This window comes from Mustela nivalis (assembly GCF_964662115.1).
Source record: "Mustela nivalis genome assembly, chromosome: 1".
In the NCBI taxonomy this organism is placed as follows: domain Eukaryota; kingdom Metazoa; phylum Chordata; class Mammalia; order Carnivora; family Mustelidae; genus Mustela; species Mustela nivalis.
The window spans coordinates 58,781,820-58,797,881 of record NC_139020.1 but is presented as its reverse complement, the minus strand read 5'-3'; the positions used below and the strand labels follow the sequence as shown (position 1 = coordinate 58,797,881).

Here is a 16,062-nt window from a genome sequence, read left to right as displayed (position 1 = left end):
AAATGGTTTAGGCTCCAATTTTGTCCCCCAGTTAAGCATTATTTTAACTTAAAATTCATTGTTTTAGCCTCCTTACTGCTTTGTATGCCTTCTCCTCAAAGAACTTGCAAATGAATGAAAGGACAAGAGATCTTTAACTTTTCCGTTTCCCATCCCCATATGCCGGAAATACATGAATTTTAGCAACCCTAGTAACTATTGGAGGATGGCATAATCCACATTCTAATTAGGTTACTAGCAGTTGCTGGACCAGGGGGTTTTATTGGGAGTGGTGAAGTATGAACAATGCCTATCTCTCCCTTTTTTAGTCAGGACAGCACAGCAGACCACAGGATTTTAGAAGAGATAAAAACTATTTAACCTCACAAAAAAAACCATGTGTTCTTTCTGAGAGCCTTTTCCCCCCTTCACTGGAGGAAGCCTTTGGAGTATGGCTTTGCACAGTCATGCCCATACAATGTCTGCGTGTGGGTGGTGTATGCTTGCTCAGGCATATGACAATGACGATTTGGGAAAGGAAACTTCTGGTGCTCAAAGTGAGTAAGAGGTTTCATTTGTACTAAAATCACAAAACAATCTTACTTCTACTGATACTTTTGACTTAGATGGAAAAGTTTTTTTTTTTTTAACCATTATTTTCAGTGTAAAGGGTTTTTCCATTTGTATTTTGTTTTGTGTTTGTGTGAATGCATGTTCTAAAGTTACATGTGTTAAAACCTGATGTTTCTGATACTGTATTTAGTTCAATTGAGGGACAATTTATGTACAATTAACCGTATCCATTTAAAAGGTACAGTTTGATGAGTTTTGACCTATTCCTGTGAATCATCACAAACAAGACACAGGACATTTCCATCATTCCCCACATATTCTTTCATGTATATTTGCAGTCCATCCTTGCCTTGGTCCCTATCTGCAGGCAACCACTAATCTGCTGTTTGGCACCACAGACTGATGGGTTAGCATTTCATCTCAGCAGCGTTCTTTTGTGCAGTGTATAGTGTATACTCTTTGTGTCTGCTTGTTTCACACAACAGAATGAGTTTGAGAATCATCAAGGTTGCTGTGCACTCTTTTTGTTGCTGAGTCATATTCCATCACACAGACAATTTATCCATGTATCCATTAATTGATGTTTAGGTTGTGTCCAGCTTTTGGCCATTGTGAACAAAGCAGCTATGAGTTTCATGCACAAGTCTTTGTGTGGACATATATTTTCATTTCTCTTGAGTAAATACCGAGATTGGAATTGTTAGGTTGTATGGTGGACAGATGTTTGACTTTTTTAATGTAGTTTCCACTAACACTAACAATATGATTAATGAAAATAGGTAAAGATTTTTTTTTTGCAATTATTTTTGTCATTAACTTACATTCCACTAATAGAGTCAAACTGTTGTGTTTTGAAAGTCGGTTGGAATAGTATGTATGTGGTTATGCAACCAATTCTACCTGCATAAGTTCATTTGTTTCACTTTGCTTCATAATTTTAGTGTTTACAAGTAATTTGGTCATGTTTTATAATTACGGAAAATGGTTACATGGTTCCAAAGTCAAATCTATAAAATCAGAGACATATTATTTTTATTCTTGTTCCTATTTCATCCATTTAGTTTTGAAATTATAAGCAAGGAAAGAAAGAACACACACACACACATACACACTTAGATGAACAATAGTGTAATATATACGATTTTGTGTATCCTGCTTTTTCTTCTTAACAACATATCTTGGATGGGGCGCCTGGGTGGCTCAGTGGGTTAAAGCCTCTGCCTTCGGCTCAGGTCATGATCCCAGGGTCCTGGGATCGAGCCCCATATCGGGCTCTCTGTTCAGCAGGGAACCTGCTTTCCTCTTCTCTCTCTGCCTGCCTCTCTGCCTACTTGTGATCTCTGTCCGTCAAATAAATAAATAAAATCTTTAAAAAAAAAACAACAACAAAAAAACAATTTATCTTGGAGATCCCTCCTTAATAGTTTATAGAGCTATCCCTCATTCTTTTTAAGAGTTTCATTATATTTAATTTGGTGTATGTACCGTAGTATAGAAAACTAATCCTCTATGAGAGGTCATTGGGTTATTTCTCAAAGTCTTGCCACGACAATGTTGTAATGAATAGTCCTTGCATATATTCTTTTCATACTGTTGCCTGCGTTTCTTTAGGATAGATTCTGGGATTTGGTATTGCTGGGGAAGAGAAATGCATATGTAATTTTGCTATATCTTGCCAAATTTCCTTCTGTGGACATTGTAACGCTCTACATTCCTGCCAGCCTGATATTGGCATGCCTATCACTCCACAGCTCCAAAATACATTGTTAAATTTTTGGCCTTTGGCAGTCTAATAGGTGAGAAATGGTATTTCTGTATAGTTTTAATTTGCATTTATTTTACCATGAATGCTGTACGAGCATCTTCCTATATGACTAAAAGACTTTTGTACTGCTTCTGTAAACTAAATCTCCATATCTTTAGTACAGTTTACTGTAAGGTTGTGTTGACCTTTATATTTTTAGCAGTTTGAGTCACCTACATGACAGGCAGCTGTGCAAACCACTCTTCTAAGCACTGAAGATGTGGAATGAAAAATATAAATGAAAATCCCTGCATTTATGGAGTTTATAATCTAGTATATAATCTAGTTTAGAATCTAGTGAGGGAGTGATGAGTTTGGCCCACAAATTTTGGCAATTGTCTCCCACCGTCCACCTTACCTTAACTATTTCTGTTCAGATTTGGAATTCATACTGCTTGTGTCCATATACCATTGTAATCTTGATTCTGTTGACTTAATCATTTGATGTACTCTTTCAGACCTTTGTCTCTGTGTTTCCCCCAAAACATGGGTTGGATTTGCTTCATTGACTCTCTTAATTTAGATTAATTTGGGTACTGCTTTTATCCCAGTGCATTCTTTAGATCCAAGCCTTGGTTTCTATTCAATAGTAGGACCTTTGTACAAGAATAGTTGGGCAATTAGAGCAGCTTTCAAGCTGGGCAGCCTTGGATGAATTGCTTCATCACCGTGAGTCTGCATTTCTTTGTCTGTAAGATGATGTTAAAATACTTGACAGTGTGGGGAGGCTGAAATAAATAGCATATGCTAGTTACCCAAAATTTGTTCCTAGCCAACTTTTGAGCAAGTGCTCAAAAACTGTTAATTTTTAAAAACAGTGTTTAATTAAAGTAAATGGTAGCTTGGAGGAGCAGTGGGTTCAAAATTTCTTCAGAAAAACACTGCCTTAAATTTTATGCTAAAATGTTTCTCTTTGCTAGTCAGGTGCACCCACTCTAGATGTATTGGAGATGTATCATTTTCTTGTGAACACTTTCTAGGAGTGTTGCGCCTTCCACAGTGAGAACCTGCCAATAACCAGCCTCAACTCTAATCGCACATCTGGTTTTTCTCACTTAATGACAACACTGAACTATTCGTAATTCTTTGAAAGTCCCATGTAGCTTCTTATCATCATCTTCTTCTTCTTTTTTTAAAGATTTTATTTATTTATTTTACAGAGAGAGAGAGAGAGAGAGATCACAAGTAGACAGAGAGGCAGGCAGGGAGAGAGGGGGAGAAAGCAGGCTCCCTGCTGAGCAGAGAGCCAGATGCAGGGCTTGATCCCAGGACCCTGGAATCATGACCTGAGCTGAAGGCAGAGGCTTAACCCACTGAGCTTCCTATCTTCTTCTAAATGACATTTCTTTTTGTATGCAAAAAGATTTCCTTCTTTCTCTCTGCAGAACTTATCTACTGAGATCCAGCTCAAATATCACCTGTTAAAATCTTCCCTTTAACCCTTGCTCTTTTAGAATTAAACATTTTTTTAAAATTTTAATTAATTAATTTTTTTCAGCATAACAGTATTCATTGTTTTTGCACCACACCCAGTGCTCCATGCAATCCGTGCCCTCTCCAATACCACCACCTGGTTCCCCCACCCTCCCACCCCCTGCCCCTTCAAAACCCTCAGATTGTTTTTCAGAGTCTGTAGTCTCTCAAGTTTCATATCCCCTTCCAATTTCCCCCAACTCCCTTCTCTCTCCATCTTCCCTTGTCCTCCATGCTATTTACTATGCTCCACAAATAAGTGAAACCTATGTTCTCCTCTAGGGTTCTGATGGATTCCTGTCTCACGTTGAGGTCTTTTATCCATTTTCAGTTTATCTATCTTTGTGTATGGTGTAAGAGAATGGTCAAGTTTCATTTTTCTACATATAGCTGTCCAGTTTTCCCAGTACCATTTTTTCTTTTTAACTTCTGGACATTATTTTACTTCTATCATCACTCTGAAAACTTTACCTTCTGATCATATAAATAGCTGCTTCCTTATCTGGACCTCTTGTCTTGGAGACAAGAGGGCATTGTTTATTATGATGTTTCTATTCTTGGTGAGTACTTTGCCAGAAGTACTCAAAATAATAAAGTGCTCAAAATAATAAAAAAAAAGTTTATTAGCAATTCCCACTTAGAGTTTGCCTTACAAGATTTGAACTTAATAGACCATTGTCCATATGATATGATTCAACAATGCTTAGGAAAATCCTTTTTTGTTCCATACCAGTCCCCAATGAACACATCACTACTAAACTTTCTTGACCTACTAACTGGTGGCCCCAAAGCCTATAATGGATGGTAAAACCCTTTTCACGATTGGAGGTAAAGTAAATGCATATAAGCCAGGAATAAGAAATACTTTGACTTGAATATAAAGACACCTGGGTGGTGACAGACACTTTGCATCTAAAGTAGGTGTATGCCAAAAAGGTAAGAAGTTAAAGTCAAAGTTCATCATGGGGAAAATTGTCCTGAGGTGTCTTGACTGTCATAACTTATGTTTCTTTTGGCAACTGCAATCCAAAAATGGCGTGTAGAATGTGAAAAAATTGTGACTTTAAGTAGGAGTCAGAAATACTAATGTTATTCTTCTGATCACCCCATATGTCTTTTCAGAGTGCATACATGCAGGAGTGGGAAGTTCTGGGACACTAGGGAACTCAACGAAGCAGCAAACAGGTATGGACAATTACAGTTTGGGTAATGGTCATCTTTTAACGATAGTTCTATTAGAAGTGTGCTTGATGCTGGTACAGTTTGTATGTTAAGAACTTGAATCGTCTTACCTAAAAAAGTGCTCCACATCACTCGGCATCAGGGAAATACAAATCAAAACCACAATGAGATATCACCTCACACCAGTCAGAATGGTTAAAATTAGCAAGTCAGGAAATGACAGATGCTGGCGAGGATGCGGAGAAAGGGGAACCCTCCTACACTGTTGGTGGGAATGCAAGCTGGTGCAACCACTCTGGAAAACAGCATGGAGGTTCCTCAAAATGTTGAAAATAGAACTACCCTATGACCCAGCAATTGCACTACTGGGTATTTACCCTAAAGATACAAATGTAGTGATCCGAAGGGGCACGTGCACCCGAATGTTTATAGCAGCAATGTCTACAATAGCCAAACTATGGAAAGAACCTAGATGTCCATCAACAGATGAATGGATAAAGAAGAGGTGGTATATATACACAATGGAATACTGTGCAGCCATCAAAAGAAATGAAATCGTGCCGTTTGCGATGACGTGGATGGAACTAGAGGGTATCATGCTTAGCGAAATAAGTCAATCGGAGAAAGACAACTATCATATGATCTCCCTGATATGAGGCAGAGGAGATGCAACATGGGGGCTTAAGGGGGTAGGAGAAGAATAAATGAAACAAGATGGGATTGGGAGGGAGACAAACCATAAGTGACTCTTAATCTCACAAAACAAACTGAGGGCTGCTGGGGGGGGGGGTTGGGAGAAGGGGGGTGGTGTTATGGACATTGGGGAGGGTATGTGTTTTGGTGAGTGCTGTGAAGTGTGTAAACCTGGTAATTCACAGACCTGTACCCCTGGGGATAAAAATATATTATATGTTTATAAAAAATAAAAAAATTAAAAAAATATGAAAACAAAACAAAACAAACAAAAAAACCCTACAGAGCTTAGGGGCTTTTGGGTGGCTCAGTGGGTTAAGCCTCTGCCTTCGGCTCAGGTCATGATCTCAGGGTCCTGGGATCGAGCCCCGCATCAGGCTCTTTGCTCAGTGGGGAGCCTGCTTCCCCCCACTCTCTGCCTGCCTCTCTGCTTACTTGTGACCTCTCTCTCTGTCAATCGTCTTAAAAAAAAAATAGAACTTGAATCGTCTTCTGGGTAGTTATAGGCTCTTGTTTAAAAGTGTCTAAATATAATATTGCCTGTTTTATGAAGAGTTCATAACTTTTTCATTCTAAAATGATTTCTGTGCTTATTTAGTGACTTTTTCAAGAATGGTGATCACTAAACAAACCAATGGCATGTTAAAAAATTTTCAGTGGGTGTTATACACAAATATGAGTCATGGATACTACATCAAAAACTAAAGAAGTGCTCTATGTTGATTAACATAACTTAATAAAAAAAAGAAAAAATTCTCATTCAGTTTTTGAAAAATGGGTTTAAAAAATAGGTCTTAGCAGATATTAGTAATTTATTTTCTCTGTTCCCCACTCAGCCCTACTGTCTTCCAAAGTTGCCATTATACTTAACTTCTTCTTTATATTTTAAATTTTTATTTTTGTTGTATACCTTACTTCATTGAAAAATAATTCCCGTGACTCCAAAATGCATTGCTGGTCTTATAAATATACTTTCTAATTTCACTCAATTATTTCACCGTCTAGAAAAATTAGATTCCAGGTAAATAATTAAAATAATTATATAATTATAGGTAAATAAGTAAAATAATTATATAAACTATGACTCTAAAGGTTGGAAACAATGCATCAGTGGTGCCTCCTCAAGATTGGTAGGTTGAATGGTGTCGCCCCCAACAGAAAGTCCAGCTGGATCTTGCGAATGTGGCTGCATTTAGGAAAAGGATCTTTGAAGATGCAATTAAGTTAAAGCTCTTGAGAAGAGATCATCCTGGATCAGAGTGGGCCTAAATCCAATGAAAAGAGTCTTTCGAAGTGAAGAGAAAAGAAGAGGACACAAGGAGAGGCAATATGAAGATGGAGACCGTGATTGAAATGACATGTCTACAAGCTGAGGAACACCACAGATTGCTAGCTGCCACCACAAGCTGGAAGAACTAAGAAGGATTCTTCCCTTGTGCTGTTGGAGGAAACACAGCCCTACTCAACATGTTAGTTTCAGACTCTTGGATTCCAGAAATATAAACAAATACATTTCTGTTTTGTTATTTTTTAATTTGACCAAGTTGGTCATTTTATATTAAGGCAGCCCTCGGTGGCTAATCTAATGAGTCATTAAGTTACTTTTCTACTATAAATATGTTTTAAAAAACACAATTCACATTTGTTTCTGTCTATATATATATATAGAGAGAGAGAGAGAGAGAGAGAGAGAAAGTATTAAATTAGGCTTCTGATCTTAACAGTGTAAAAGTATAATTTTTATGAACTTTAAAGAAAATTTGGTTTCAGATAAATAAAGTAAAGAAAGAAATCACAGGACCACTGACCAGAAGGCTGACACATCTGTTTTACTACTTTGGTGTACGCGAAGCTTCAAGCAAGACTGGATAAGGAATTTTCAGTGAAGATACTTGATATGAAATCAGAATTTCATGGCAACTAGCTGAAGTTGAGATAATAAAACTAAAGGACTCCTATATCAACAGTTAACAAAGTTTAAAAGTCATTTCCAATATCGTAAAAGTAATTAGAGGAATATTTGTGAAAAGAAGCATTTTCTTCTCTTCTGAAAACAATCCTTTTGCACATTTAAGAATGCATTCCAACTTGTGGGTTTTATCTCTGGCATGAGAAGTCATAGTCATCTTGTCTGGAAATATCGGCAATTTAGTTCTTATCAGATATAACTAGGTCTGTGTCTGGATAGTATAGGATTCTGTTAGAAGAGCCTGGTCTGGCATTAAGTGATGCCTTCATAACTGATTTGAATGACGTTTTCAAATATTATATTTTTTAAATTAAATTTAATTTTTTCAGTGTTCCAAGATTCATTGTTTATGCACCATACCCAGGGCTCCCTGAAGTACATGCTTTCCTTAATACCCACCATCAAGGGGCGCCTGGGTGGCTCAGTGGGTTAAGCCGCTGCCTTCGGCTCAGGTCATGATCTCAGGGTCCTGGGATCGAGTCCCGCTTCGGGCTCTCTGCTCAGTGGGGAGCCTGCTTCCTTCTCTCTCTCTCTGCCGGCCTCTCAGTGTACTTGTAATTTCTCTCTGTCAAATAAATAAATAAAACCTTAAAAAAAAAATACCCACCATCAGGCTTGCCCATTCCCCCACCCCCTTACCTTCCAAAACCCTCAGTCTGTTTCTCAGAGTCCACAGTCTCTCATATTCATCCTTTCTGATGGAAGCGTAATATTCCATTGTGTATATGGACCACATCTTCTTTATCCATTCGTCGTTGAAGGGCATCTTGGTTCTTTCCATAGTTTGGTGATTGTGGACATTGCTGCTATGAATTGGGGTGCATATGGCTCTTATTTTCACTACATCTGTATCTTTGGGGTAAATACCCAGTAGTGCCATTGCAGGGTCATAGGGAAGCTCTATTTTTAATTTCTTAAGGAATCTCCACACTGTTATCCAAAGTGGCCAGATCAACTTGCATTCCCACCAACAGTGTACTTTAAATCAAGAGTCAATAAATTATAACCCATGGGTAAAATCCAGCCAGCTCATTTTTGTAATTAAAGTTTTATTGGGAAAAAAACCCATGCCCATTTATTTATATATTATACATGGTTGCTTTCTTGCTGCAATCGTAAGATTGAATACTTTCAATGGAGACCATATGGACTGCAAAACCTCAAATGTTTACTCTTTGTTCTTTTATGGAAAAAGCTTGAAGTTTTTGATTTTTCTCTTCTTGTACCCCCACCTCACCTCACTTATACACTTTAGACCTAATACAACTTAGAAATTTCTTTTTGATGACTGTCTCCTTTGCTGTACAGAAGCTATTGATCTTGATGAAGTCCCCAAATTTCATTTTTGCTTTTGTTTCCCTTGCCTTTGGAGACATGTCTTGAAAGAAGTTGCTGTGACCGATGTCAAAGAGATTACTGCCTATGTTCTCCTCTTGGATTTCAGCGGAGTCCTGTCTCACATTGATAAAGAACTTCTCAAATTCAACACCCAAAAAACAAATAATAAGTAAAAAATGGGCAGGAGAAATGAACTGACAATTCTCCAAAGAAGACATAAGAATGGTTAACAAACACATAAAAAAATGTTTAACATCATTAGCCATCATGGAAATGCAAATCAAAACCACAATGAGATACCACTTATACCAGTTAGAATGGCCAAAATTGACAAGGCAGGAAACAACACATGTAACAACAAATGTTGGAGGGGATATGGAGAATGGGGAACCCTCTTACACTGTTGGTAGGAATGCAAGCTGGTATAGCTACTTTGGAAAACAGTATGGAGTTTCCTCAGAAAGTTAAAAATAGAGCTACCTTATGACCCAGCAATACAGATATAGTGAAAAGAAGGAGCACATGCGCACCAATGTTCATAGCAGCAATGTCCACAATAGCCAAACTGTAGAAGGAGCCAAGATGCCCTTCAACAGATGAATGGATAAAGATGCTGTCCATATATACAGTGGAATATTACTCAACCATCAGAAAGGATAAATACCCACCATTTGCATTGACAGGGATGGAACTGGAGGAGATTATGCTAAGTGAAATAAGTCAAGCAGAGAAAGACAATTATCATAAAGTTTCACTTATATGTGGAACATAAAGAATAGCATGGAGACATTAGGAGAAGAAAGGGAAAGAGAAAGGAGGGGAAATCAGAGGGAGAGATGAACCATGAGAGAGTATGGACTACAGGAAACAAACTGAGGCTCTGAGCTAATTTTAATCATTCAACTTCATTTAAAAAAAAAAGATTTTATTTATTTATTTGAAACAGAGAGAGAGAGAGAGCGAGCACATGAGCAGGGTTTAGGGGCAGAGGGAGGAGCAGGCTCTCTGCTGAGCAGGAAGCCAGATGCAGATGCAGGACTTGATCCTGGAACTTCAGAAGCATGACCTGAGATGAAGGCAGACACTTAACCAACTGAGCCACCCAGGTTGCCCCACTACTTCATTCTTTGCCTTCCTTCCAGACCAAGCTAATAAAACTTAGTTGCCTAAAAAAGCCTAATAATTGTAGAGATCTGACTATGTTTATTTCTAAGACCTTTACTGAATTTTTTGTTTATCTTCTAATGTGGTAGAATTGGTTATATAATTAGAATGGGGAGCAAGAAGTATATTTTTATAAGCCGAGAGCATAAAATGCTTATTAAATGGTGGTCTTATAAACCCGAGGAAGAACTTTGTTAGGCTCTTAAGTCACAGAAATATTTTTTTCATTGGTGTTGCTTTTAAAAAACAATACTTAAATGGGAATTATCAGAAACCAAGTTTTAAGTAGATTAGCACTATTCTGATTGTCAGTAACTCTACAGAACACAAGGAAAGAATACATGTGGATCTCATGAACTATACATATTTAGAAACTTGAGCTAGGTGAAGGATGTTGTTTCTCTCTCTGTTTCTGCTTCATTCTTCAGAAGCTAAGTGTATTAGTCAGGGTTCCTAAGAGAAAAAAAAATGAGATATTTATCATCTATCTATCTATCATCTATCATCTACCTATCATCATCTATCATCATCTCTATATCCAACTACCTATCAGTATATCGAGAGAAATATTTATTGTGGATTGTGGATGCTTGGCAAATGCAAAATCTGCAGAGTGGGAAAGCAGCCTGGAGACCCAGGGAAAAGTTGTAGTTTGAATCTGCAGGCAGTGAACTGGCAGAATTCCTTTTTTAAGAAGGTCAGCCTTTTTCTACTAAGGTCTTCAACTGATTGCATAAGGCCCACCCACAAGTTGGAGAGTACTTTGTTTTACTCAAAGTCTACTGATTTAAATGTAAATATCATATAAAAAACACTTTCACAGACACATATAGAATAATGTTTAATTAAATACTTAGGAGCGATGGCCTAACCAAGTTGACCCATAAAATTAGCCATCACAGTAGGAAAAATGAAGGAGAAAGGGGGATGAACTACTCATCTAAATTTGGTTCCAAAATTCTTTTTTTTTTTTAAAGATTTTATTTATTTACTTGAAAGGCAGATCACAAGTAGGCAGAGAGGCAGGCAGAGAGAGAGGAAGGGAAGCAGAGAGAGCAGACGTGGGGCTGGATCCCAGGACCCAGAGATCATGACCTGAGCTGAAGGGAGAGGCTTTAACGACTGAGCCACCCAGGTGCCCCTGGTTCCAAAATTCTTGAGAAAGTACTCTTATTTGGCAGGTGTTCACATGCTTTTCCACTTGATGGAATAACCTCTAATTTCTGTTTTGCAAAGCTTTTTATGGAATCAGTTACAATTAACTGATTTTCTATCATGGTGTCTGTAAGATTTGTGAATACATAGTGGCTTGTACTCCTTTTAGGCACCTAGAATTGATTTTTCTACTTTTCTCTGAATATTTTCTAGCTTCAACACATAGTTCATCTGTGAAAGAAAAGGAGAGTAGCTTCACACCTCCTGCAGAAGGTAAAGTGATTTTTTTTTATTTTATTTTTTTTAATATAATTTTTTATTTTTTATAAACATATATTTTTATCCCCAGGGGTACAGGTCTGTGAATCACCAGGTTTACACACTTCACAGCACTCACCAAAACACATACCCTCCCCAATGTCCATAATACCACCCCCTTCTCCCAAACCCCCTCCCCCCAGCAACCCTCAGTTCGTTTTGTGAGATTAAGAGAAATGAAATCTTGCCATTTGCGACAACATGGGTAAAGTGATTTTTAATTTTTTTCTAGAATCCAGTACTAAAGGGAGTAAGTGTGGAATTGCCTTAGAAATATAGTTGATGGACTGGTCAGGAGGCCAGTCTTGAGCCCAGTCGAAGACTGTGGTGAACCAAAAGCCCTAATGTGGGGGACCCGGTCCTCCTCCCCCAAAACAGTTCAATTCCATGTGAAGATTCTGGAGCTCTCTCTATCAGGTCATGGGCCAGGCTTTGTGGGGAGCACAGAGAGGAGCAAGGTGAGCTAGACTGCCAGAGCGCCCTAAGGGGCTCAGTTTTATGGGGGAACTAAATAAACACAGATGCCAGAAATAAACACAGATGCCATATAAACACAGATGCCACAGAAAAGCCCTCACATCAAGTGTGCTGGGCATGTAGAGGAGGGAGCGTGAGCACCAAAGTTCTGGGAAGGCATCACGGAGGAAGCAGCATGTGAATTAGCTTTTAAAGGAAGAGGAACATTTTCATAGACAGATGTGCTGTGCAGGCATCCCAGACTGCAAGGACCAGAGGGAAGACCTAGATATGCAGTCGTGCTTGCTGTTTCCTTTCTCAAGTGTGGGAGCAACAGAGGGGTGATAAAATTGCCAAGGTGAGTCAATTTGAAAAAGAGGAATTTCAAAGCCAGCACAAAGACATGCCAGTGAGGTCTTCAGGCAGTGAGAGATCTCTGAAGGGTGTCAGAGTGGAGGGGATCACCCCTGTCTTACAGAATCCTGGACCTGGCTGCAAGGTAAGGTGAGAGCTGAGGAGAGGAGAGTTTCGAGACAGAGAAGATGGTAGGAGCCTTCTGTAGTAACCCAGGTGTGGTGATGGGGTCTTAAAGTAGGGTATGGCAGTGAGAAGAGAAAGGAAAAGGGATTGTCTGTGTGCAGAAGGCGGCAGGAGACTGGAGGGGAGTCAGAGACACAGGATGCAGCAACGCTGGGACATTGCTGCTGTTCTGGAGCAAATATGAGAATCTACCTGCTACCCCTCTGTGAAGGGGGAGGGGAAGTCACCATAGCTGATCACAGGGCCGTGTGGAGATTATATTTGTTGGACAAGGGCCAACCCATTGAGTGTGGGGGAGGGACTGGGCATTGGCAAATTATCACAACAGGTATGAAAAGAGGAAGAAGAGGATTAGGACAAGGTGAATAACAGAAATCAGGTAAGAAGTCACACTGAGAGTGAAGGAGGAATGCTGGAGGGTCACAGAGCAGAGCATGGAGAAAGAGCAGAGACTACGCATGGTGTGTGGGATCCTCACTGATGGAGCTCCTTCACAGGAGATGGTGCTCTTGTTAAAATGCATATGTTTGATCAGCTTATAGGTTCCTTTAAAATAATAGAGCCAGATCTTGAGAATAAGTATCAGGCAAAATATGAAAGCCTAAGACTGCTCAGAAGCTGAAGTGCAAACAGAGAACACTCTCAACCTGCTTCTCACCAACCTCTTCTCTCTGGGTTCATCTTCTGCATCCTGCCCTCAGGCACCTGTGTGCTCACCCACACCCACCTCTAGCTGATCTCCAAGCCCCTGTGTTGCTGCTCACATCTAAGCTTTGGCCACGTTGCAGGGTCCCCGTGCCCCAAGTAGGGACACACTTGCAGTGGGGGAAGGAACATGGATTCAAGTGCCTCTCAGGTCTTCTCTAAAATCCATCCCCACTTGCTTCCTGTAGCTATGGGATCTTGATTTGGTTGTGAAATGCAAGGGCTTGAGTCCATCACAGAAGAGGCAAATAAACCAAAGGAGGAGAGGAGAGACCTCATATGCACAGTTTAGCATTAGGAATTTCATCCACATAAGAACTTTGCTCCACCTCAGCTGGCTCTGCTCCTATTAAGGTGACGAGCTTGCTGCCACTCACTCGGGTTGCAGGTATGTTATACCTGATGCCCTTAACCCTCAGCAATGGATGCATTATGAGTGTTTATGGGAAAGTTGGAGCTTCTAGATTGGAGAATAATTGTAGATTTCAGAGTTAATTTTTTACACTGAAGATGGGCAAAAGCAGTAACCTTCTTCATTTAATCCTCATAATTAGGTAAAAACTAAACAAGATCTGTAAACAAAGTTCAAGGTTGGACTGTTTGGCAGTATATATGTGACTGAATAGGAAGGAAGGAAGGAAGGTTGGTTTGTTGATTTTACTGACTTTGTGAATCTCCAAATAAAGAGTAGTTTATGAAAGTCCAGTCTGTTTAACCTGAATGCCATCTGATACTTTTTATTTGTGTTTGTCCAAAAGGGTACCCTTTGGTATAGGCATTTCATTCTGATACTACTGATTTATTGCCTCTGATCAAAACTTAGGAGGAGAAAATCACATCACCAATTTTTCCACTTTCTGTGGAAGGAGCACGAGTTATAAGACAAGTCTAATAGTTTCTTAGACTGAAGTAGATTAGACTTAGATGACTTTGTCCTTTAATTTATATTGTGTTTTCTTGTTTGTTTTCAATAAAACTCCTGAGGCTATTTTAAGCCCTTGAAATATTTTTCACACATATAATAAATGTAGCTTATCTAATAATACAAATATAGGAGAGAAACGGGTTCATCTTTGGATTAGGTTTAATGTGTTATACACATTTTGTACATGTTTAATTTTTTTATGTAACCCTAGTATTTTGGAATAGGATGACCAGCAAAGTCATGCATTAGTTCACTTTATGCAATATGTAGTAGAAAATGTAGCATTTGAAGTGTTTTTAATCCAGCTTTTCTTTCATCATTCTCCTTGTGTGTGTGTCCAGCTAACTCTTCTCTGTCCGTACTTGTGGATACAAAGGCTGTGCTCCTTTGTCCTCCTGACAACTCCACAGCTTTGCTGGTAACATGGACAATAAGCCCCAGAGACCAGCCTCCCTGCACTAGAGTCCACAGGAGAGACAACAATGAGACCAGTGTAAGAAACTGTACTGATGCGAGAATATCCTGGGAGTCCGGACCTGATCAGAATCCTGCCCTTCAGATTGACCCTGTGGCCCTCACTCATGATGGATATTACAGGTGTGAAGTGGCTGCAACTGATGGGCATTTCGGTCATACATATTACCTCCGAGTGTTAGGTAAGGAGCATGACATATTGTGCTATGTCACATAACCAGATCTGGGATTGAATCAGATGTGTCTCTGTATTCCATACCCCATGTGTTAAGCCTGAAGCATTTTCCCCTGTGTCTCTGCAGTACCCCCCAAGATGACCCTGTTTCGAGGCAGCAATGGAACTATCGTGTGCAGGGCAGCTGCAGGGAAGCCATCTGCACAGATCTTCTGGACCCCAGAGGGAGATTGTCACACTGAGGAAGAACCGCTGGGCAATGGTACAGTGACCGTCCAGAGTACATGCCACTGGGAGGGCCGCCAGGTGTCTAATGTGTCCTGCTCTGTCTCCCATGTGACTGGCAACAAGAGTCTGTTCTTAGAGCTGGAAACAGGTTAGTAATTCCAGTGTTTGCTTGTATGTTCATTCTTTCAGGGAAGTTATAGAAGAATGAAAAAGGAGAGTATGGAGAATTTCACTCTAGCATAGTCTCCCCACACTCTTCCTTTTGTCCTTCTCTTCCATCATTAAGAGTTATAACCAGAAGAATGACACAGAAATTTGTTTTCAAGAAGCCATATTTTAGAATGAAGTTTATTATTTAATAAAGTAAAATGAAAAATACTTTAATAGTTTAATATCTACTCTATACAAGCAGTAAGTTGGCTAGGGTAGTGTACTTTTAAGTTAACACGGTTTTAGGCGAAGAATAAATTGCATTAAAAAAAATCTTTGTGCTTTTAGAAGAAGAATCAAGTCACTCGTAAGTTTTCTTTACATATATAACTAAAGTTTGGTGGGATTTCTATTTTGGTGGGATTTCTACGTTCTTCCTAGAATTCTTGGATATATTATTATAACCTCTATGATTGATTTAAACTTTACTCTTTAGTTTCCTTAAAAATATATGTACTTATTGTTAATTATCACTAAGCTCAGTGACAAAATTAGAAAACTCCTATTAATCTTAATTTTCACATGGTCACATTTATTGGGTAATCCATCAGTTCTATTTTTTTTGTCTTTTTTCTTGCCGACTTCCCTTCTTGAGTTTTACATACCCTTGTTGTAATCTGGTCTGGGTAGTCACTAGACCTGCTGCACAACTATGGTCCTGGGCACTCTCTTTCCCACAGTGCTCTGCTTGATTCCATGTC

The 16,062-nt window shown here is 39.1% G+C and overlaps 1 protein-coding gene across 2 annotated transcripts in view; it reads left to right on the top strand.

The window, feature by feature from the left end:
- The window catches only part of LOC309867414 (cell surface glycoprotein CD200 receptor 1-like), a 33,570-nt gene that overhangs the window by 12,480 nt on the left and 5,028 nt on the right, over positions 1 to 16,062 (top strand). For both annotated transcript variants that reach the window (XM_082736230.1, XM_082736229.1), the window contains exons 2-5: positions 4,952 to 5,014; positions 11,544 to 11,603; positions 14,616 to 14,930; positions 15,051 to 15,299. In XM_082736230.1, the coding sequence (XP_082592356.1) occupies positions 4,952 to 5,014; positions 11,544 to 11,603; positions 14,616 to 14,930; positions 15,051 to 15,299 (687 nt within the window). The remainder of the gene's footprint in view (positions 1 to 4,951; positions 5,015 to 11,543; positions 11,604 to 14,615; positions 14,931 to 15,050; positions 15,300 to 16,062) is intronic.